Source organism: Molossus molossus, unplaced genomic scaffold, assembly GCF_014108415.1.
Source record: "Molossus molossus isolate mMolMol1 unplaced genomic scaffold, mMolMol1.p scaffold_m16_p_14, whole genome shotgun sequence".
NCBI lineage: Eukaryota > Metazoa > Chordata > Mammalia > Chiroptera > Molossidae > Molossus > Molossus molossus.
In genome coordinates, this window is record NW_023425349.1 from 35,222,836 (window position 1) to 35,246,100 (window position 23,265).

At 44.1% G+C, this 23,265-nt stretch overlaps 1 protein-coding gene across 3 annotated transcripts; it reads right to left on the reverse strand.

Moving 5' to 3' along the window:
• Positions 1-5,817: 5,817 nt before the first annotated feature.
• Positions 5,818-23,016, reverse strand: NUDT2 (nudix hydrolase 2). 3 transcript variants are annotated; one of them, XM_036261287.1, is made up of 4 exons: positions 22,966-22,985; positions 21,362-21,449; positions 8,834-8,974; positions 5,818-6,400 (listed from the first exon to the last, which is right to left on the reverse strand). In XM_036261287.1, the coding sequence occupies exons 3-4, from the start codon at positions 8,958-8,960 to the stop codon at positions 6,084-6,086; spliced, it is 444 nt and encodes a 147-aa protein (XP_036117180.1). In that variant the 5' UTR covers positions 8,961-8,974; positions 21,362-21,449; positions 22,966-22,985; the 3' UTR covers positions 5,818-6,083. The 3 variants fall into 3 exon arrangements, with proteins under 3 accessions (XP_036117180.1, XP_036117181.1, XP_036117183.1); XM_036261288.1 differs by lacking the exon at positions 21,362-21,449 and having other exon boundaries at positions 22,966-23,016; XM_036261290.1 differs by lacking the exons at positions 21,362-21,449; positions 22,966-22,985 and adding an exon at positions 15,287-15,370.
• Between the last annotated feature and the right edge of the window lie 249 nt (positions 23,017-23,265).

Genomic DNA, 23,265 nt, shown 5'->3' on the forward strand with positions numbered 1-23,265 from the left:
GCGGGCCAATGCTCTAACTGCTGAGCCAAACCAGGCAGGGCCATTTCTTCATTTTTTTAAAAAAATGAAATTTGTAGGATTCATTGAGATATGTATATAAAGCACTTATGCAAAAATTGGCAGAGTAAATAATGAATGGTAGCTTCTGTCAATTCTTAATTAAAAATGAACAAAGAAAATGCTGCCTAGAACCTGTGCTGTCCAATATGGTAGCCACTAGCCACATGTGCCATCTTAAATTTAATTTTCAAATTAATTAAAATTAAACATAATTAAAAACCCAGTTCTTTGGGCATACTAGTCATATGTAAAGTGTTCAAAAGCCATGTGTGACTAGGGGCTAACATATTGGACAGTGCAGATTATAGAACATTTCCATAGTTGCAGAAAGTTCTATTAGAGAGTCAAAGACCAAGCAGTGTATACTGTCTGAAATGGAATAGGAAGAGATAAAGTAATCTGTAAGGCCTAAGTAATCTGGCAGAGAGGAGGAGAGTACCCTTTAGAAGGGCATTAAGGGCAGACAGCAGTATTTTACAGCCTAGATGGGGGAGGGGCACATCATGCCCACCAAGCACTCACTGGGGGTTAAGAGGTGGGGAGGAAAGCATGCCCTTGTTTGGCCAATTTCTAGAAAACTGAACCTTGGCTTGTGATTTGGTTTCTAGTCTGGCTTCTGCTGTTGGCCTGGTTATTCACAAAAGCACAGATAAGCAAACAAGCACTAAGAGAGGAAGGTATTGGCCTGAAGTCACACAGGAAATTAGTAACCAACACTACTGGAACCTGGTGCTCTGTATCCAGATGCCTAGAACCTCCCACCCATCATTCGCTCACCTGCCAACAGCATGGCTCAGCCCTGGCCTGTATACCCCCAAAGATGGAGAGCCAGCTGAAATGTGTATATCTGAAGGTGTCACCCAGCAGGCCTGATTCTAGGCCAAGAAGTGTTTTCCCTTCCTTCATTGACATCATAAAAGAGAAATTCAAGCCCGGCTGGTGGCTCAGTGGTTGAGCATTGACCCATGCACCAAGAGGTCGCCAGTTCGATTCTCTGTCAGGCACATGCCCAGGTTGTGGGCCTGATCCCCAGTGAGGAACATGCAAGAGGCAGCCAATCAATGTTTCTGTCTCTCTCTCCCTCTCCCTTCCTCTCTCTCTACAAAAATCAATAAAGAAGAAAAAATTAAAAAAGAGAGAGAGAGACAGTCAAGAAGTTGAGGTAGGGGTTGGAGCTGGAATGGCAGAAACTATGAGAAAGAGCTGACCCTTGGAGACAGGAGGAGAGGAGAGAACTGGGCTGGAAGCTACCTCTACCCCTATTCTACAGGATGCCCGGAACTCTGGCCCCTTCCAGCCTTGTTCAGCCCCCCATTCCTGCCAACACCTCTGTGCATTCAAAATTTCTCCCTCTCTGCACATCTGCATTGGTGTGAGGGCTGCCACTCCTCCATGGAGATTTCAGCAGACTTTTAGTGACCAGAATTCCTCAATGGTTTCCCCTTTACCCTTGGGCTGGTGTGAGGCAGGGCTGGGCTGATACAAAGGAACAGGAACTCCCTTCTCCAGAAATAATGGTGAAGAACTGAGTGGCCACTGCAGGATATCTAAGGCTGGGACTAATGTCTTCATTCTGTGACCCTAAGAAACTCCGAGAGTCTCTCTCAGTTTCCCTTACAATACCATATGAATCAGGTGAACCCTGGCCAAGCCCTTTCTCTAAGACCAAGATGTAAATTTTCTGCAAGGGTCTTTGTGCTTGTTCCTCCAGATTTAGGTAAAATGTCTCTCACCCTGGCTGGCTCCAGAACAAATCTTCTGCTAGTTCCCCACACTGAGCTTTTTGGTACCTTTAACCCTCCTCAAGCCCAAGGCCAATATTGACCTGGTCACTATCCCACGTCAGACCTTATGAATTCTAGCCTATACCACTGCAATGGACTCCTCTTTCTGCTCTTTGACCTTTCAATCCAATCCACATAGTATCCAAGGAAATCTTTTTGTAATTTAACTATATTGCTTAGAAAATAAATCACACTTTGGTGTTCAAGGCCTCTAAGATCTGAATCCTCCTTGCACCTCTGTTTCTGTTTTACTCACACACACATATACATATGAACACATTTTGAAAAGCACTTGAAGAAATACTACCTTCTGTTTTGAGAAGAGCTCCACAGCCCATCCCAGCAAGGGGTGGTTTACATAGACCCAGCTTTAAAGAAAACCGCAGTGGCAACTGGGTGATTTCCTTTCTTTTTTTCTCTCTCTTTTTTAAAATTTCCTTTCCTGCCATTGTCTGACTTAGTGGGACTTCTGCTGACACCCTTCCCTCCTGGCACACCCCAGCTCCCAAGGAACAACCTGTTTTTTGTCTTAAGGCTAGTCATTTACTTCACTATGCCCAAGAACCTTTCCAGCAGCTTGAATGGAGGAGAGAATACTTTCTCTTTTTCAATATACTTCACCATTTCAATAGAATATAGGGGAAAACTGAGGATAACCTCCTCTTTTTTTTTTTTTTTTTTTAAATTGAGCTATCATTGACACACCATTGTATTAGTTGCAGGTATACAATGTAATGATTCAATATTTGTGTATATTATATTCCTACAATAAGTCCAACATTTGTCACCACACGTAGTTACAAAAAAAACCTTTTTTCTTATATTGAGAACATTCAAGATCCATTCTTCTAGCTACTTTCAAATATGCAATACAGTATTATTAACTATAGTCACCAAGCTGTACATTACACCCCTATGTCTTATTCACTTTATAACTGGAAGTTTATGCTTTCTGACCCCCTTCACCCATTAAGGGAGGGGATAATTCCTGGCCTTGCATGGCAAGCCCTGAGTTTGGCTGGGAGTGAGGTTGGGGGAGGAATGGGAAGGAAGAGAGTGAGGCCCTGTCCCTGGGAGTTCCCAGTATGAAGAACAGGAAGAGGTTGTGCCTCTGTATTTTGTATCACTGTGCTGTTTTTCCCTCTCTAGCTCCCTTTTCCCTCCTGGGAGAGCCTAGTTAGGAATTTCCTATTACACAATCCTGAGCAGGAGGTGAAGTGGGAGGGGAAAGGAAGCAAAGCAGGGCAGGTTGGGAGGAAGGGAGAGAGCAGCTCTCTCTGGGCACCTATAGCACAGCGTCAAGGTAGCAGCAGCCTGACTGGTGTGGCCCTCCTCTACAAAAGAAATAGGTTGAGTCACAGGCTGGACCTATGGAGAAGTCAGCCTCTGCTTTCCAAATGTGGGGGACCCAGCTTGGGTCCCATATTCATACAAGTATTTCGATTGAAATTCTACCATTAAAACGACCATTATCACTTCATTCTTTAGGGTCTTCAATTCAGCAAACAAGTGCCTACTGTGGGGGTATAAGGTTTTGCTTTTGGGGATCAAGAGGGCATTTTGGTTTTCCAGAGCCTCTGTTAAATTCCCCTAAAAGTGGGCAACTTAAGATCACCCTAGTGAGGATAAGTCCATTAGATGCTTCTACACGCTGGGGTGGTGGAAGCAGCAGTGGGAAGAACAGGTAGAATTCCAAGAGGAGCCTCTTCGGGTGCAGGTGGGGAAACAGGATGTTATTTATAGGATGGGTGGTTATTAGGACAAGTTTCCAGAAGGAGATACTCTGGAGCTTGGAGGGCCTCAGATTGAAGGAAATTGTGGCCTCAGCCCCACAGCTCTTTTTTTTTTTCTTTATTGATTTTAGAGAAAGAAGAAGGGAGAGGGAGAGATAGAAACATCGATGAGAGAACATCGTTTGGCTGCCTCCTGCATGGCCCTCACTGGGGATTTCGCCCACAACCTGGGCATGTGCCCTGACTGGGAATCAAACTAGTGACCTCTTGGTGCATGGGTCGACACTCAACCACTGAGCCACACCGGCCGGGCCCACAGCTCTTGAACTAGCTCAGCTGGCCAGAAGCAAAGTGGTGATGATGACAAAGTCCACTCCCCTGCTACATCCCAGTCTCCGTTCCTCTCTCCCACCCTTATATACCTCCCATAATGTGCCCAGTCCCATCCTGCTGTTAATTCTTCCTGCAAAGCGAGCAACTGAACACAATTAATGGCCTCCCCCTTCTCCAAAGTACCCGTTTAGAGTACTTTAGAGTACTCCAAAGTAGAGTTTAATGGAAAACTCTGTGTAGCCCAGAGGAATGACCCCAAAACTACATATGATATTATAAAGCAGAGTTTTTTCTCTGGCATGCCACCCTCAAAGCATCCCTTCTTAAGCCTCAGTTTTCCCAATTATAAAAACAAGCAGCAAAATCAGGTCATTTTCAGGTCCCTTCCAACTCTGATATATGAGGTCTTAGCATCTTGAGATTCCACAGCCTTCCATGCTGGGAGCACAGGGCTGGCCAGCCCTTGTTAGGAAGCAGCTAGTCTGTGGTTTGGCACCACTGCCCAGCAGGCATTTATTAAATCAATGGGATGTGGTCCCTGCTGGCCAAGAAAGAGAACATTAAGCTCCAAAAACTTCCTGCAGCAGGCCTCCTTCAGAGTGCTGTTCAGAGGGGTAAGGAACAAAACCATTCAGGTCCCTGGCAGTGCTCCAAGATGCTGTTCGCTAGTACTTTTGTCCTGTCTGCATGGAGAACCAGTGACTGAAAACATCTGGAAGCCTGCTTAAGACCTGGATGACTTCTCTCTTCTTCCCCTAGAGGTGGCAGTTCTTGCCCCTGGTAATCTGGGTTGACCTTTGCCAATGACCCTTCCCATCTAATCTTCTGCACGTCACTGGGCCACAACCCTCTAATAAAATCCACATGAATCCAGCTGCTAACAGCTCATGGAAGGGCTATAGGATCTAACACCTGCCCTGCATTCCTTGAGCCCTAGTAGCAAGGCAAAGGGGGGCTGAGACCCAACTCTTGCACTTCTGAGTCTCACAGTTGAGTTGTGAAGAAAAGGAGTAGGTGAGAAGAGAGAAAAACCAATGATGAGGAATTGCTAAAGGTGGAGAAGGCAGCTGCAGGCAAGAAGTGCATGTGTGTAGCAACAGGGCTACTGGGTGGCACAGCAGAGCCCCTCAGGTCTGAGCGGCACAGCAGAGCCCTTCAGACCTGGGCATGCCTCTTGCCAGTGACCTCAGTCATGCAGACAAGGCCCATGCTGACTCTGGGAAGCAGGACTGGGCCAAGAGGTTGGAGTACATGTGTCACTGATGTGGTGGTCCAGGGTTGCCTGTCCCTCTTCTCCCTGCTGTGATCTGGGCTATGTCCCAAAGTTCCTTGGGTCTCTATTTTAGAAAAAAGTTATTGAGCACCTAAAACATATATGCCTGGTGCTGGGAGATATACATTAGTGAGCCAAACACACCCCTTCCTGTGCTCCAGTTCCACTCACTTGCATATTCCATCTGACTACAGGTAGAAAAGTCTCAGTGGGAGTGGGGTGAGAGTGCTTGGAGTTCCAGAGGCAAGAAAGGCCCCCTCCCTTAGCTTCTCCGGGGTACAGTGCATGGACACAGGATTCCCTCTGGCTAAGGTCAGAGCTCCGATTCACTTTAGTGTTCTTCTCCCACCAAGGGCAAGAGTCCAAGAAATAAATACAACCCTGGCTGGTTTGGCTCATCAGTTAGAGCCTCAGCCTGTGGACCAGAGAGTCTCAAGCTCGGTTCCTGCTAAGGGCATGTACCTTGTTTGTACCTGGCCCCAGATGTGGTTGTATGGGTGGCAACCACTTGATGCGTCTCTCTCCTGTTGATGTTTCTCTCTCTCTCTCTCTCTTCCTCCCTTCTGCTTTATCTGAAGATAAATGCAAAAATGTCCTCGGGTGAGAATAAAAAAAAAAAAAAAAAGAAAGGAAGAAATACAACAGGTTAAAGGACAGATAAGCTGCTTGAGGTTTATTAAGTAAAAGGATGTACTTCTTTTTAACTCCTCCTTTGCCTTCCTTTCCACCCAGCTAAGATTTTTGCTTGTTCTCTGGGAGTCCTCAGCTGATTTTACTAACCTATCTGCTCTTTGCTATGATTAACCAAAGACCAGCACAACCAGCCCCAGAGCTGAAGATGGGTTCATGTCAGAAGGCCCTCAGGATCCTACTGAGGTGAATGACTCTGTTTCAGTCAGCTCAGACCACTGTGGAGCAGATAAAATGGTGTCCTTCTTGGAGCACTGCCTTCATTTCCTTGAACTGAGCCAACTGGCAGGCCTCATCCAGCCCCAGCCAGCGGTAAGCTTGGTGCTCGTGGGAGAGGCGGATCTCCACGTCATGGTCCTTCACTTCTGCCAGCCAGTAGATGACTGTTTTAGGCTTTTCCCTGGCCACATAATTGAGCTCCCTTCTGAACCCCTCAATGATGGTCAGCTGGCTTGCTTTTAGGCCTGCTTCCTCCTGAGTCTCCCGTAGGGCTGTTTCCAATTCATTTTCTCCTGGTTCTACATGACCTGGTTAGGAGAAAAGAGAAAAAGGGAGATAATCTTCAAAAAAGCTGGATTTTCCAGGTTGGATGGTTTAAAGATGGATCTTTGGTGACTTTTCTAGCTGTTGCTAGGCTAAAGGGGAGCCTAGAGATTGGTAATATCCTAACATGCCTAGGAGTGGGGTACAGGGCAGGTAGTGTCTGGCTCTGCGGTGTCTGGGAAACCCCTCCTCCCTACCCCATCTTCTCTGCAGAGAGTGAAACAGACCATGTGTTTGGCAAGTCTGATCTAGAATACTGCTCCAATGATGGTGAGAAAGATGGCCTCCCTTAGACCTCTGCTTTCTTATTCTTTAGAAGCCCTCCTCATCCCATATTCTCAGGGAGACCTTTCCCTTGGAGACCTTATAGTGATTTTCTCAAGAGGAGCAGTCCTTTCTTGGCAGATGGGAGCTAGCTGAGAGTGAGCACTTTGCCTACAATGCTCAGTGAGTTAATACTGTCTGCAGTTGGTCTCTAAAGTCTCAGGCCAACAGACAAGCTCAAAACCATGCACTGAGGCACCAGCAGCTGTTTCCAAGTAGCTATCAAGGCTTTTCCAAATTGTTTTCATCTTTCTAACTGAGCAAGACCAGATTCCAGTTTCATAGGGAAAGTCCTGATGGGAACTGAGACTACGGACAAGCTGAGAAACAGTTCTAAGAAAATTTTTGGCAAGGCCCAAACCCAAGCAGAAAGCTGCCAAGAAACTGTTGTAAGAGAACTTGAAGCTCTGCAGACTGGGAGCAGCCTCTAGGCTCTCCCTGCAAATTCTGTTTGCCCGGAGAAGCCAAGGACTGGGAGGGGTCTGGCAGCCTCTGTCAACACATGACTCCAGCAAGTTGCTGGGGGCCTCCTGGTTCAGGAGCTCATGGGGAACAGGAATTCTTAGCTCTTCCCTTCTCGGTTCAGAGACAGGGCTATATCCTAGCCTTCCTCATTCCTAGTGGTCCTCATAGTACTTCCCTGAGTCAGCTGCTGCTGCACAGTTGACAGAAAGCAACCAGCAGTTTGGACTTAAAAACCGTTCTAGCCCTGGCCAGTTTGGCTCAGCGATCAGAGCATAGGCCTGCGGTCCAGAGAGACCCGGGTTCGGTTCCCGCTAAGGGCATGTACCTCGGTTGCAATTTGTCCCCAGCACTGGTTGGGTTGTGCGGGTGGCAACCACTCAATGTGTCCCTTTCATGTCGATGTTTCTCTCTCTCTCTCCCTCCCACTCTATCTGAACAAAAAACGAAAAAATGTCCTCGGCTGAGGATAAAAAAAAAACTGTTCTAGCCCTGGCCGGTTTGGCTCAGCGGTTAGAGCGTCGGCCTGCGGTCTGGAGAGACCCAGGTTTGGTTCCCGCTAGGGGCGCGTACTTCAATTGCAGTTTGTCCCCGGCCCTGTTCGGTTGTGTGGGTGGCAGCCACTCGATGTGTTCCTTTCACGTCGATGTTTCTCTCTCTCTCTGTTCCTCTCTCTCCCTCCCACTCTACCTGAACAAAAAAAATGGAAAAATGTCCTCGGGTGAGGAAAAAAAAAAAAAAGTTCTAGCTCATGGCTTCCGGAGAATTTTCTCTGTATCGTACCTCATATAGAGCCATACACACAAAGACAGGCAGGTAATGCATTGAAGGACAAAGGTAAGAGGGATGCTGGTGGTGACAGAAGTGACTCTGATCCCAGATGTCTTACCTTCCCTCAGAAGTGTGTGGGAGAGTTTCTAAGCACACCTTCCCAGCATTAGCTATTCAGCATTCTGTCCATCAATGTTAAGAGGGCAACTTCTCCCGCAAGCCCAGGCAGGAAAAAATTCAGATAGATCCTTTGAAATCTTTCAGTATCAGGAGACAAGTGTGACTATTCCTATTCACTGTATTTTTGACACTTCTGTCCCTTTTTCACCTTGTTTTTCCCTAATGAAACTCACATGGGCACATTTTATTTTCTGTTCCTTTTTCCTTGTTTTCCTCTACCCCTGGATCCTTGTTCACCTCCACCTTTCCTACCTCACTCACCCACCCTCCCTTCTGTCTGGGGGCTGTTCACTCTGAGCTCCTGACCTGCAGCCCAGTAATGACTTGACCCCAAGGACCCCAATGCCCAACCTAGTGCCTTCCATCCTTCCCAGACATTCATCACAGAGTTCTGGCGCTGTAGTGAATGACACACACACACACACACACACACACACACACACACACACAAACAGGTGATGCTTCTGTCCTGGGTTTCAGTCACAGAGTTCTATTTCCAGCTCTGCTCTAGCCTAGCATGGAGACCCTGGATACGCAGAAGGGATCAAGGGCTTCAACCTATCTCACACCCTCCTGCTGGACAGTTACTGGAAAGCAAAACTTGTGTGAAGCCTGGCAAGGTGGATTTCTGAGCTACACTTGGCATTTCCTCAAGACCCAGCCCCTCTGGCTACTCTTACCTTTAGGAGGAGTCCAGTGATGAATGCCATCTGACGCCTGCAGCAGTAGAAACTCAATTGCAGTATTGTCCACCTTGGGAATGAGTCGTCTTCGGAAGATGATCAAGCCACAAGCTTTCAGGGCCATGGTCTGTTTGAGAACTTAATAAAGAAGATGAGGAACATTGGGAAGTTACATAAAGCAGGAAGATCCATTGTGGGGTGGGAAGGTAGTACTGTGGTGCTGGAGAGTAGCATAAACCAACAGTGACCTCATCACCTACAGAAAAAGGCAGCATGCCAAGGGTCAATGGGGGAACCCAGGAATCAGAGACTCAGCTTTGTATGTAACTGCAGGACGCTGGTCCCACCCTGTCAGTGTGGCTCTACCTCAAATCGTCCAGATCTCCCTGCTAAAACACAGGGCTGGTGTGTGTGTTGAGACTAGAAATTCTTGACAGCAAATCCACTGAAACTGGAGAGATGCAGGAAATGGGAGAGATGTGGTGCAATATCATTAACAAATCCACAAGCCCATTTTCCCCAGCCTCCAGCCTGAGTCTCTGGATCAAAGAGATGCCAACAATATGCTATCTGATGGCTCAAAGGGGGTCACTTAGGAAAGGTAGTTTGGTGTACACTTTTTTGTCATTGATTTTTTTTAGTCTTTTATCCATGTTTTGGAATGTTATACATCCACATGGTTCAAAATTCAAAGTTCAAAAAGGGCACACAGAAAAAGGTCTCTTTCCCACCCCATCAGAAGCGAACTAGCATAGTGGTTAAGAATGAATCTGGAGCCTGGATTCAAGTTCTGACTCTGCTACTTATTCCTAAGCCTCAGTTTCCTCATTTGTAAAACAGGATAATAACAGTTCTACCTCAAAGGGTTGCTGTGCAGATTACATGACTTAAGTTTTGTAAAGTGCTTTAGAACAGTGCCTGGTATACAAATAAATTGCAATATGCTTAGAAAAATGTCTGGAAAAATACACATCATTAATAGTGTTTTCTGGAAGATGAGATTATGAAAAGACTTTCATTTTCTATTCCACATATTTCTGTATTGTTTGGAAATTTACAGAAAACATGCACTAATTTTATAATCAGCAACAATAAAGATTAAACTTTGTTAGTCTTTTACCATTTCATATGGTCTTTTTTTCCCCTTTTTCAGAAAAATATGTCAAAAACCAAAGACAGGAAGGGAGAAGAACAGAAATATCTGCAGAACTGAAAAAAAAAAAATTACCTTCTGAAGGGGAACATGTAATCAAGGTAACAAAAATATGGAAGATGTTTTATGCAAGGCCCTGCTAAAGAAAACCTTATGTCATTTGGTCATTCAACAAATACTTATTGAGCACCTACTATGTACTAAGTACTGTTGTAGGCCTTTGCCCTCATGTAGTTTATATTCTAGTGGAAGAGGCAGACTTTAATTAAATAATTAAGCAAATTAAAAAATAATTGCCAATAAGGTATGTGCTACAAAAGAAAAATGTATGATGGACAACTTGACCTTGTTTAAGGTATCAAGGAAGGATTCTTGGAAGAAGGGATGTTTGAGCAGAAAAGTAAATGATGAGTAAAAGATAAGGTATGTGCTACAAAAGAAAAATGTATGATGGACAACTTGACCTTGTCTAAGGTATCAAGGAAGGATTCTTGGAAGAAGGGATGTTTGAGCAGAAAAGTAAATGATGAGTAAAAGATAAGTTGGCAAAGGGAAGGAGGAGAGAGACATGCTCCAGGTGGAAGGAGCAGCATGGACAAAGGTCCTGAGGTAGGATGGCAGAACTGAAAGAAAGCTAGGTGTTTCAAATGCAGCAAAGGCCTGGGAGAGTGGCCCATACAAAAGGAGACCTGAATCAGCAGGGCCTCTTCTGCAAGATTCCAAGGCCAAAGAAAGAGCTGGTACTCACAGACAGCAGAGCTAATTGCAGAGACGGCGGCTGAGGTAGGAGCTGAGGGTCTCTATGGCACCCTTTTTGGTGCTCAATCAAGATGAGCCTGCATCTGCCTGGCTGGTGTGGCTCAGGGGATTCAGAGTCATCCTATGGACTGAGGTCCTAGTTCAATTCCCTGTCAGGACACATGCCCAGGTTGCAGGCACGATCTCCAGTAGGGGGCGTGCAGGAGGCAGCCGATTGATGGTTCTCTCTCACATTGGTGTTTCTATCTCTCCCTTCCTCTCTCTCTAAAAAAATCAATTAAAAAATAATTTTATATATATATTTGTTTATTTGTTTATTTATTTATTTAAGATGAGCTTGCATCTATTCAAAGGCATAAAAATCAGACCCAAACTGAAACCTGTTTCGGGGCAATTCTCAGGTCTGCCAATAGATGGTAATGTTACTCTAAGGAATAGTAATTCCTTGCCAGAAAACCAAACACACCCAACAGTACAACCTTTCCAGACTTTTCTAAACCTGTAATGAGAGTTTTTAAGGACTGGAAAAAATTTCAAAAAGGGTTTCCGAAAATGATCTATGCTATCATACACTGTTGGTGAGAAAGTAAATTACCATATCCCCACAGGAGGGCAATTTGGTTATGAATATCAAAGCATAGCATATTCCCTTAACCCAACAATTCCATTTCTAGGCACTCTGACATACAGAAATATATGTTTAAGACGCACACACAAGAATGTTCATTACAATTTTGTTTGTAATAGCAAAAAGAAAAAAGGCAAAAATAAATATAAATCCATAAGGGAATAGTTAAATAAAGTACAGTATATCTATATCATAGAAAATTATGTGTGCTCTTTCTTTTCCAGACCACGCCTGTGCCTCCTCCCTCTTTCAACCCTCAAGGCATGTATCTCTCTCGCCCTCTTTCTCCTTTGCTCCAAGTACCCTTCTACAACCTCTGTAACTTTCGAAATAAACTTTCCTTTACAGTTTGAGAAAGAAAATTATGAAGGCATAAAAAATGAGGTAGAGCCCTGGCCAGTTTGACTCAGCGGTTAGTGTTGGCCTGCGGATCAAAGGGTTGTACATTTGATTCCTAGTCAAGGGCACGTACCTGGGTTGCAGGTTTGATCCCTGGCCCCCGTGGCGGTCGTGCAGGAGGTGACCAATCGATGTGTCTCTCTCACATCGATGTTTCTCTCTCTCTCTCTTCCTTCCACTCTATCTAGAAAGCAATGGAAAAATATCCTTGGGTGAGGATTAAAAAAAAAAAGATGGCCCTCATGTTGATATCTCTCCCTCTCCCTAAAAATATTATTAAAAAATGAAGGTAGAGCCAAATAAGCTGCTTGTAAAAAGATTTTTCAGACACACTAAGAAAAAAAAGTATGGTTTAGAATAGTATGTATAATGCGATCCTGTTTGAGTTTAAAAATTCATATTTAAACTGGTAGCATATTTTTTAAAAGTGTCTAGAAAAGGAAAATGTTTATATATTTTATTTTTAATTAATTTATTTTTGTTACAGATGTTTCTCCTTTTTCCTCCATTGACACCATCCTCCTGATCGCCCCCTCCTACCTCCCTGTCCCCAGCAGTGTTGTCTATGTCCGTGGTTACACATACATGCATATAAGTTCTGTAGTTTATCTCTTTCCTCCCCTGACTCCCTCTTCTGAGGTTTGTCAGTCTGTACCCTACTTCTGTGTCTCTGGGTCTATTTTGTTCATCAGTTTGTTTTGTTCATTATATTCCACAAATAAGTGAAATCATGTGATATTTGTCTTTCTCTGATTGGCTTGTTTTGCTTAGGATAATACTCTCCAGGTCCCTCCATGGCATCTCAAAGGATAAGAGATCTTTCTTTCTTTTTTAAAAAAAAACAACTTTTTTTTTCCCTTTTTTGATTTGAGAGAGAGGAAGTGAGAGGGAGAGAGAGAGAAACATCGATGAGAGAGAACATCGATTGACTGCCTCCTGCATGCCCTGCACTGGGTATCGACCCCACAACCTGGGCATGTGTCCTGACTGGGAATCGAACCAGCAACCTCTTCGTGCATGGGTCAATGCTCAACCACTGAGCCACACCAGCAGCATGAGAGCTTTCTTTCTTACAGCTGCATAGTATTCCATTGTATACCACAGCTTTTTTATCCACTCATCTATCGATGGACACTTGGGCTGTTTCCAGATCTTAGCAACTGTAAACAGTGCTGCTATGAACATAGGGGTACATATATTATTTCTGATTGGAGTTTCAGGCTTCTTAGGATATATTCCTAGAAGTGGGATCACTGGGTCAAATGGCAGATCGATTTTTAATTTTTTGAGGTAAAACCATACTGTTTTCCATAGTGGCTGAAACAATCTGCATTCCCACCAGCAGTATACTACAGTCCCCTTTTCTCCACACCCTCACCAGCACTTGTTGTTTGATGATTTGTTGATGGCAGCCATTCTGACAGGTGTGAGGTGATACCTAATAGTTGTTTTAATTTGCATCTCTCTGATGATTAGTGACATTGAGAATTTTTTCATGTCTCTTGGCTATTTGTATGTCCTGTTTGGAGAGGTGTCTATTTAGGTCCTCTGGCCATTTTTTAATTGGGTTCTTCGTCTTTTGTTGAGTTGTATGAGTACTCTATATATTTTGAAAATTAGCCCCTTATCTGATGTATCGTTGGCAATTATGCTCTCCCATATAGTGGGTTCCCTTTCCATTTTGATGGTTGTTTCTTTTGCTGTGCAGAAGCTTTTTAGTTTGATGTATAATCTGGTAGCAGGTTTTATTAAAAATTGTGTTCTGTTTCCCTGGTCTCCCATTTATGCTGAGAACTTTCCCCATTCTGGAAGCCAAAAACAAAGGTTTCAAATTACTAATTCCACATATAGGCAAAAACAGGTATCTGGTCCCATTCCTTGTCCCCTCTTCCCCAGGCCCCATCAAGATGCTCAGAAAGTACTAGCAAATTATAAGTGTAGAGCACCTTACCCCTGCCTTGGGTGGACACCCATGGAATGAATGTTAAAATCCCTAGATAAGCTTTGGGATCCAAGACAGGGCACAGTGACTTCCCTACATAGGACAGGAAGCCCAGAGCATTCCTTCACACCACTGCCATCACCAACACAGCATGGGAAAATAAAGATGGGGGAGCCAAGAAAGACAGGCCTGGAGTGGCCATGTGGAGCCAATGAGAAGATGGGAACAGACCAATATTTTCCTATGGGGAGGGAGCTTAGTAAAAGATCTGAGCTGGCGGGAGATCACATCTACAATGCAAGGCCAATGTAGAGCCAAATGGCTTTATTGCACGCATCTGGGTGCAGGAGGGCTGAGTCGCAAATTTTGAGCTCAGCATCGAAGTCTCTTTGTTCTCTGGCTTTTATAGGCCCAAATACAGAAACTAAAAAAATACTACATTAAAAAAAAACCCACATTCTCTTGACACTGCGTAATTGGTGCTGGGGGGCTGATACAAGTTGTCTCAGAGGTAAGGAGTATGCTCCAGCAGAGGTCTGGGCCATCATTAATTTCCTTCTTTTTTATGGTACCTTCAAGTTTCCCAAGGCCATCATTAACCCCTTATCTTTTTTAAAAATTTAATTAATTAATTTTTGTTACAGATGTTTCTCCTTTTCCCCCCACTAATTCCCCCCTCCTCCTCCCTCCCTGCCCTCTCCCCAACTTTGTCGTCCATGTCCACTGTTCATGCATACATGCATATAAGTTCTGTGGTTTATCTCTCTCCCAACTCCTTATCTTTATGGTTCCTCTGGGTGTCAGTCCCAAGTTCTTTAAAAAACTGCTTGGGTGTTTATGTGCAGGAATAACTGGTCAGAATGGAGTTTAATTTTGTTAAAACATTATTAACCCTTTCACTTAGGGGAATATCAAGGGCACACCCTAGCAAAAATGTATCTCAGTAGATACCAATGTGCACGAGTGACAACATCTAAGAACCAGACTGACCAATGGTTCATCTCAATGAGACCAGAGAGCTAGTATCAAGACTAAAATTAGATGCTCTCAAATCATGGAGAGGACAGTTCTACAAAGGCAGAACTCCTATATGTCCTTTCAGTTGTTTGGCTTGAGCCAGCTGTTCTCTAGAATTTCTCCCTCCTTCCCCATACATATAACCTCCTATTCATCCTTTCAGAAGCAGCTCAGCTGTCACCTCTTCTGTGAAGCCTTCTGGCTTCTAATCACTCTATCTTCTGGGCTTTTCATATGGCTTGAATAAATTTCTACTATAGGGTTTAATGAGAGAAGCCAAACACTATAAGCAATAGAAAGTTAAGAATTTAGTGTAGGGCCCGGCTGTGTGGCTCAGTGGTTTAGCACTGACCCATGCACCAGGAGTTTGCCGGTTCAATTCCCAGTCAGGGCACATGCCAGGTTGTGGACCCAATCCCCAGTAGGGCATGCAGGAGGCGGCCAGTTGATGTTCTCTCTCACTGATGTTTCTATCTCTCCCTCTCCCTTCCTCTCTCTTTAAAATCAATAAAGAAAATAATATTAAAAAAAAATTTAGTATAGGAATTAGACCTTGTACAAGTATAGAAGTTGAGGGAGAAATCCATGCAACTCTGTTGTCTCTGCATCTGGTGTTGGGCCTGAAGTCTCTACAGGTCTACAAGGCCAGCAGTTGGGAAGGAAAGCTGGCTGTGGAGAGCAAGGAAAACTGGAACCTGTGAGAACAAATCAGGACCTATGAGGACAACTGAAAATCAAGGACAAACCGAAACCTGCAACTTTTTGTTTACCATCTCCAAGCTCAATGACGCAGGTGACTTGCAGAAGCTAGAGCTCTTTGCCACAGAACTGAATGTACACCTGGCCCAGGACTCAGAGTAATTGAAGGAGGAGATTCATTGGAATTGGGGAGCTGCATGCATCGGTGCTGTTGTGCATGGGAGCCAGCAGATCAGTGTCAAAAAGTATGCACTGCCACCATGCCTGTTATCCTGTTCTGTTCTTCACAGTGTACTGGCAGCTACTTCACTTCAGTTTTCCAAATCTTGAATAAAATTTTCTTGAGGTCAACCCTAACCTGGAACCATGCAGGAAAGGAATTTTGGGAAACCTAGTTCTAGCTTAGCTAAGTGAACATAGTACCAAGTATGGTAAATCTCTGTAACTCTGGCAGGGAAGAGCCAGACCATGAGCTCTGCCTCCTTGGGACTCAGCAGCACAGCAGGCCTCAACAGATGTTCATTGACTTAACAGAATTCTCTCTCTACCCTTCCCTTCACTCAAACAAATGCTCAGGGTATGTTCTGGGAATTTAGGAAATAGCACAGTGTTTTTCTAAAAGGTGCCATTTACATAAAAGTCAATGGAGGTATTGTTGGAGGTTTTCTGTTTTTCTGGAGTCCAAGGAGCTGAAACTGTCCTGAGGTTTGAAAGCAGCCCGCTTACTCTCCCTTTCCCTCTACCTCCCTCTCCCCCTCCCCCACATACACACAGACTCCAAATAATTTCAAATATCAGGGGGTTAAAGAACATAGTATCCAATATGCAAAATATGCCTGCTGCCAGAATTGCTGAGGTGAGAACTCCAGACTGACAGCAGGCAATTCACACTTCAGAAAAGTGGCAAAGTGCCTTAGGTGTTTAAAAAACCTCAACAACAACAACAAAACCATCAATGTCATCAGAAGGTTCCAGAAGCTGAGGGAAAGGACTCTTATCTTTCTCCATATATACACCCTAGAAGGTTAAGGATTTAGGCGCCAAAATATAATTCACAGATAAAATGGCTATACTGATGTGCTGTTTCAGTATTTTCATCAAATTAATCAGAGTGTTCTTGCAACCATAGTTTAACTCCAAACTCTCAAATATACCTTTAGATACAGAAAGAGCTCCCCAAATCATCCCCCAACATTTTTTTTTATCCTCACCCGAGGACATTTTTCCATTTTTTGTTCAGATAGAGTGGGAGGGCGAGAGAGGAAGAGAGAAACATCGACGTGAAAGGGACACATCTAGTGGCTGCCCCCCCCCAAAGACCATCCAGGGCTGGGGACAAACTGAAACCAAGGTACGGGCCCCTAGCGGGAACCAAACCCGGGTCTCTCTGGACCACAGGCCGATGCTCTAACCGCTCAGCCAAACCAGCCAGGGCCCCAACTTTTATTTCATAGTCTAAAATCCCTTTAGCAGAAATAATGTTTCATGCCACCATCTTATAATTTTTATTTTTATTCTTCACCCGAGGATATTTTTCTATTTATCATCAAATAAAGTGAGAGGGAGGGAAAGAGAGAGACAGACAGAAACATCAATGTGATAGAGCCACATCGACTGGTTGCCTCCTGCACTTGACCAGGGCCGGGCCGAACCACAACTGAGGTACGTGCCCTTGACTGGAATCGAACCTGCGACTCATTGGTCCGCAGGCCGACGCTCTAACTGCTGAGCCAACCTGGCCAGGGCTCATGCTACCATCTTATCAATTAAGCATCTATACTGTGCCAGCTACACTGCACCAGGTTCTCTGCATGTATCTTTTTTCATGCTCAAGACAATCCTCATAAGCATTTTATGATGATGAAACAGATTCAAAAAGGTTAAAACACTTGCCCAAAGGCATAATTCATCTGTGAATGGTGGGATTTGAATCCAAGTAAGCCTAACTCCAAAACCTATATATTTTTTCCATTATACAGCTCTCCTTACCATGAAAGAGCAGGGGCTTGGGGCACAAAGGGCCCTGAGAGAGGACATGCAAATGATTTATAAAATTACTTCCAGTTCCAAAATTCCCAGTCTTTGATCTATATTCATATGTAGAATTTTTAAGATGTCTGGCTGGAATCCTTTTACACAGAACAGGTTTTAGTTGGAGGGATGTGTAGATGAAGGGCCTGGTGCCCAAAGATAACCCTGGAGGAATAAAGTGTAGCCTGAGGTCCCTAACCTTTGCCTCACTGATAAGGGTTTCTATGCCTCCTCTGCTTTTCCCCAGGAAATAGGGACCTAAAACCATATGTTCAAAACTATACCCAGTAGCATGGGGATTCCAAAGTACCAAGTGTTAGGAACACCCTTGATGTTAGCCTTGGATAAGCACACAAACACCTAACTTAAGGTGCTGGAGCCCAGGAAATTTGCCCAGGCCATTTGACTATGAGAAGGGCCAATTATGCTGGCCCACAAGCAACTCTGTGACTGCTCAATTTTCCCTTATTTTCTACAGTATAATGGTCTTTTCTATGATTCTCCAACTCCCTTCTTCCCTTTCAAAGGAGTGGACTGAAATGAGCTACCCGCCTATGAATAAATTTCTCTCTTGTAACAACAGTAGCAAAAAGAGAAAATGAAACAGAAAACAAAAAAGCCCCCAACTACCACAACTAAATTGAGACAAAGAAAATGTCCCCTCAATTGCACCTTTCCATGCACATCTGCCACTTTCTTTTTTGAGACCAAGCTGCTGAATCATCTTGCTATCTTAGCTATTTGGCTGAGTGAGGAAACAGGAGATTTCACCAGCAATGACATGAATATTGGCTTCTAGGATGAGGCCAAAGTCAGACAAGGTTGAGACAAAAATCATTCCTAGTGAAGGGAAAATGTTAAGCGGCCTATTAGTGCCACCTGCTGTCCAATTCTGGAAAGCAAGCATGAGGAATTCTGATATTAGCCTGAAGGGATTTATTCATCTTACATCTGTTTAGTGTGACCCATGCAACAGGGTGCGACAGGATTGAAGAGTAGATATGAAGCTGAATACTACAAAGCTCCTCCTATCTAGTGGTTCACAACCTAGTGAAAGTGGAAGATATTTAAACAGACAAGTCACCAGTGTGTTTTGTGCTTCACAGGGGTATGTGTAAGATGGAAAGATAGCAAAGAAAAAGGAGTGATTATCTTTAGGTCAAAGGGATACCCTATAAAGATTTTGAAGGATGGCTAGGAGTTGACCAGAAAAATAAAAGTGGAGGCAATGGGCACTCCAGGCAAGAGGAGTGTAGGCAAAGACCCTCAAGCGCAAGATGACATTCCATTGCTAAACAGCTTAGTTTTTATCTTGCAGGCAATGAGAAACCTTTGACAGCAACGAGGGCTATAATATGGTGAGACAGACATTTTACAAAGGCATTATGGAAGCAAGAAAGGAGGAAATGAATAAAAGGAAAGATTGGAAGCAAGGAGACCGATGTTACAAGCCTGTTGCCAACAGTTTAGATGACAAATGATATGGAGTTAAATTAAGGCAGAGACAGTGAGATAGGAGAAGGGATGGATTTGAGAGATATCTGAAAGAGAAAATTAACATGATTTGATGTTTCACTGTCCAAGTGTCAAAGAGAAAAAGGTGTTTGGTTTGGGTGACTAGGTAGAAGAGAAGTAGGTAAAATATGGAGTAGAATGTAAGCTAATGATTTGAGACAAGTTTAACCTAAAATGTTATAAACTTAAAATGTTATAACCACAAAGTAAATTGACATATGGGTCTATAGTTCAGTGATCCCATCTCTTCATTTCCCAAGGTGCAAATTTCCATTAGAGAACAATTTTGCTTTCTCCATAGGTACCTCTACAGCCTACCTCACAACATATGGGTAAGTTCTGCTTGTGCATGAGCATTTCATCCTCTTTCAGGCAGAAACAGTATGGCATAGCACAGAAAAAACATGGCTGGTTTAAAAAATTTTTTTTTTCTTTTCCTTTATTGATTTTTTTAGAGAGACAGGAAATGAGAAGAGAAGAGATAGAAATATCGATGAGAGAGAACATTGATTGGCCACCTCCTGCATGACCCCCACTGGGGATCGGGCCCACAACCTGGGCATGTGTCCTGGCCAGGAATCCAACCAGAGACCTCTTGGTACATGGGTCGATGCTCAACCACTAAGCCACACCAGCCGGACAAAACATGGCTGGTTTAGACCTAGCTCCTTAATTTAACAGTTGTGTTACTTTGAGAAAACTACTTAACTTCTCCAAGCCTCATTTTCCTCATTTGTAAGATGAGAATAACTTCTGCTTTTCAGTTGTTATAGTTTAAAATAACGTATAGCAGCCACTCGATGTGTCCCTTTCATGTCGATGTTTCTCTCTCTCTCCCTTCCACTCTATCTGTACAAAATATCGAAAAAAATGTCCTCGGGTGAGGATAAAAAAACAAGAAACAAACAAACAAAATAATGTATAGCCCAACCAGTGTTGCTCAGTGGTTGAGCATTAACCCAGGCACCAAGAGGTCGGTCGCCAGTTCAATTCCCAGTCAAGGCACAAACCCAGGTTGTGGGCCAATTCCCAGTGGGGGGCGCGCAGGGAGGCAGCAGATTGATGTTCTCGCTCATCAATGTTTCTATTTCTCTTTCCCTCTTCCTTCCTTTCTCTCTAAAATTAATAAAGATGAATATTGTTTAAAAATAAAATAATGGCCCTGGACAGTTTGGCTCAGCGCTTAGAGCGTCAGCCCGCCGACCGGAGAGTCCTAGGTTCGGTTCCCGCTAAGGGCATGTACCTCGGTTGCAGTTTGTCCCCGGCCCCAGTTGGGGTCACGTGGGTGGCAGCCACTAGATGCGTCTCTCTCACATCGATGTTTCTCTCTCTCTCTTCCTCCCTCTCTCCATCCTCTATCTGAGGATAAATGCAAAAATGTCCTTGGGTGAGGATTAAAATAAATAAATAAATAAATAAATAAATAAATAAATAAATAAATAAATAAAATAATGTATACATAGGGTCTGATATGTATCAGAAGTACTGAATATATGTGAGTCAGTTTTATCCTTGTATCATAAAAGGTCACCAGAAAGCTTCTTTATTTTTTTCTTAAGTTCTATTTTTTTAAATCCTCACCCAAGGACATGCTTTCATTGATCTCAGAGAGAGAGATAAAGGAAGAAGGGGGGAGAGAGAGCGAAAGAGAAAGAGAGAGAAACACTGATTGGTTGCCTACCATTTGCACCCAAATAGGGATCAAATACAAAACCTGGGTATATGCCCTGACTGGAATCAAACCTGAGACCTTTCTGTGTATGGGATGATGCTCCAACCAACTGAACCAGACCAGCTAGGGCTTTATGTTGTTTTAATGGCATGCTCTTAGCTTTTATTGAACGTTGACTAAAGAAATGGCTTTTCATATTTTCTAGAAAATTGCTGGCAAACACACCATTCATTACACCATGTATATCCCTTATGTAAAAGGCCCCACATCCTTTTAATATAGGTACTCGAAAGAAGTTTCACTCTTTTGAAGAATGTATTGTTTCCTTCATTATTAGTTATTTCTTTAACTGACAAGTTTTGAGCTAAATTGGGTATTCAATTACAGTAGGTCTACTAGCCCATTGGCTACTATATTTGTTTCTATTATGAAGTTAATAGCTACCTTTTTTTGTTTTTTACCCTCACCCGAGAACATTTTTTGCATTTATCTTCAGATAGAGTGGGAGGGAGAGAGGGAGGAAAGAGAGAGAAACATCGACTGATTGCCACCCATACGACCCCAACCGGGGCTGGGGACAAACTGCAACAGAGGTATGTGCCCTTAGCAGAACTGAACCCAGGACTCTCTGGTCCGCCGGCCGACACTCTAACCACTGAACCAAACCGACCAGGGCAATAGCTACGGTTTTTTGAGTTGTTAGTACTTGCCAGGAATTATGCCAAGTGCTTCATCTTCATTGTTTCCTTCTTTCCTTTTTTTTTTTTAATCCTCACCCAAGGATATTTTTCCATTAATCTTCAGGTAGAGTGGCAGAGAGGGAGAGAGACAGAGAGAAACATCAAGGTGAGAGAGACACATCAACTGGCTGTCTCCTGCAGGGTCTCAACCAGGGCTGGGGATGAACCGCAACAGAGGTATGTGCCCTTGGCTGGAACTGAACCCGCGACTCCGGTTAGAGCCCGCTGACGCTCTAACCACTGAACCAAGCCAGCGTTCACTGTCATTGTTTCTTTATTTTTTTTCTAAAGTTTGTATCTTTTTTTTTTTGGTAAGTGCCCCTAGCAGGATCCGAACCCGGGACTCTGGTCCACAGGCCAATGCTCCAACCACTGAGCAAAACGGGCCAGGGCCATTGTTTCAATTAATCTTCACAACAACCCTCTGAGGCATCACCACCATTTTTCATAAGAGGTTAAAAGGAACCTATGGCTCAGTGATGGATCTGGGTAGTAAGTCAAAATCAGGTGGCTGGTGTGGTTCGGTTGGGCATCCTCCAGTGCGCTGGAATGGTTGCCGGTTGGATTTCCGGTCAGAGCACATGTCGGAGTTGCCTGCTCGATCCCCCAGTAGGGGGCGTGCAGGAGGTAGCCGATGGATGTTTCACTGTCACATTGATGTCTCTCTAAAAATAAAAAATAATTAAAAAAAAAATCAGGTCTGCCTGACTCCCAACATCATTGATCGTTACCTCAACTCTATATTAGCAGTCTACATTTGGCTATTTGCATTCAGCTTACTTTACTTATATATTTTATTTTTATTATTATTATTCTTTCCTTTATTGATTTTACAGAGACAGGAAGTGAGAGGGAGAGATAGAAACACCGATGAGAGAGAACATCGAGCCTCCCGCATGCCCCCTATTGGGGATCAGGCCCACAACCTGGGCATGTGTCCTGACTGGGAATCCAACCGGCGACCTCCTGGAGCATGGGTGGATGCTCAACCACTGAGCCATACTGGCCGGACAATATATTATACATGACATATGACATATATTATATATTTTAAATATAATAACAAATACATAGGGCCCCAACCAGTCCAGAACAAAGAAAAAGAAAGTGATGTTTTAAGCAGTGAGACTCTGGTATGACTTTACTTCCACTATAATTGCCACGATATTTTCCATTCAATAAATGAAACAATTAGAAAATATAAAATCTCCTTTGGAAAGAAGGCAGGGTTTTAAGTTTAACAGCAAGGTGAAAACTGAGGCCCAGGGAGGGGAAGGTATAGCGCGCTCGGGCCGCTGGGCCCTAAACCCGGGAACTCGGGGATCCCGGCGACCCATCCCACCACCTCTTACAAAGGGGGAAGCAAGGCTCAACCAGCACTAAACCCTTCTTTCTCTCAGTGCACATAGGGAAATTGAGGTCCTGAGTGCCGACCCACTCCTCACTGACAGCTTCGCGGAGGGCGCGCCCCCCCTTTGACCCTGCGGCGATGAGAGATTAGGCCTTTGCAGAGCCTGAGCCTCAGTTGCTCCGCGGAGAACTAAACCCAGAGGGCCTGTCATAAAGTTACTCACCCCAGGCGGAGGGAGAAAGGAGGCGGCTCGTGGACGGAGACGGGGAGTACGTCGACCGATCCAGAGAATGCGATTGCGCTTTGGGCGACCAATAGTATGAAGTAGAAGGAGTCTCGACCCGCCTCAAAGCTACCATTCTCTTACTTAGAACGCCGCGAGATCTTCTCTCAAGCGGACTGATTGGTTGAAAGAGGGAAATTGAGAGTTACGCCCACTGCTTTATCGGATCCCTGATTGGTCGTCTAGAGGAGAAAGCGGTTAACGTCAACGAGTTCCCTGGATGCCCATTGGGGGACAATG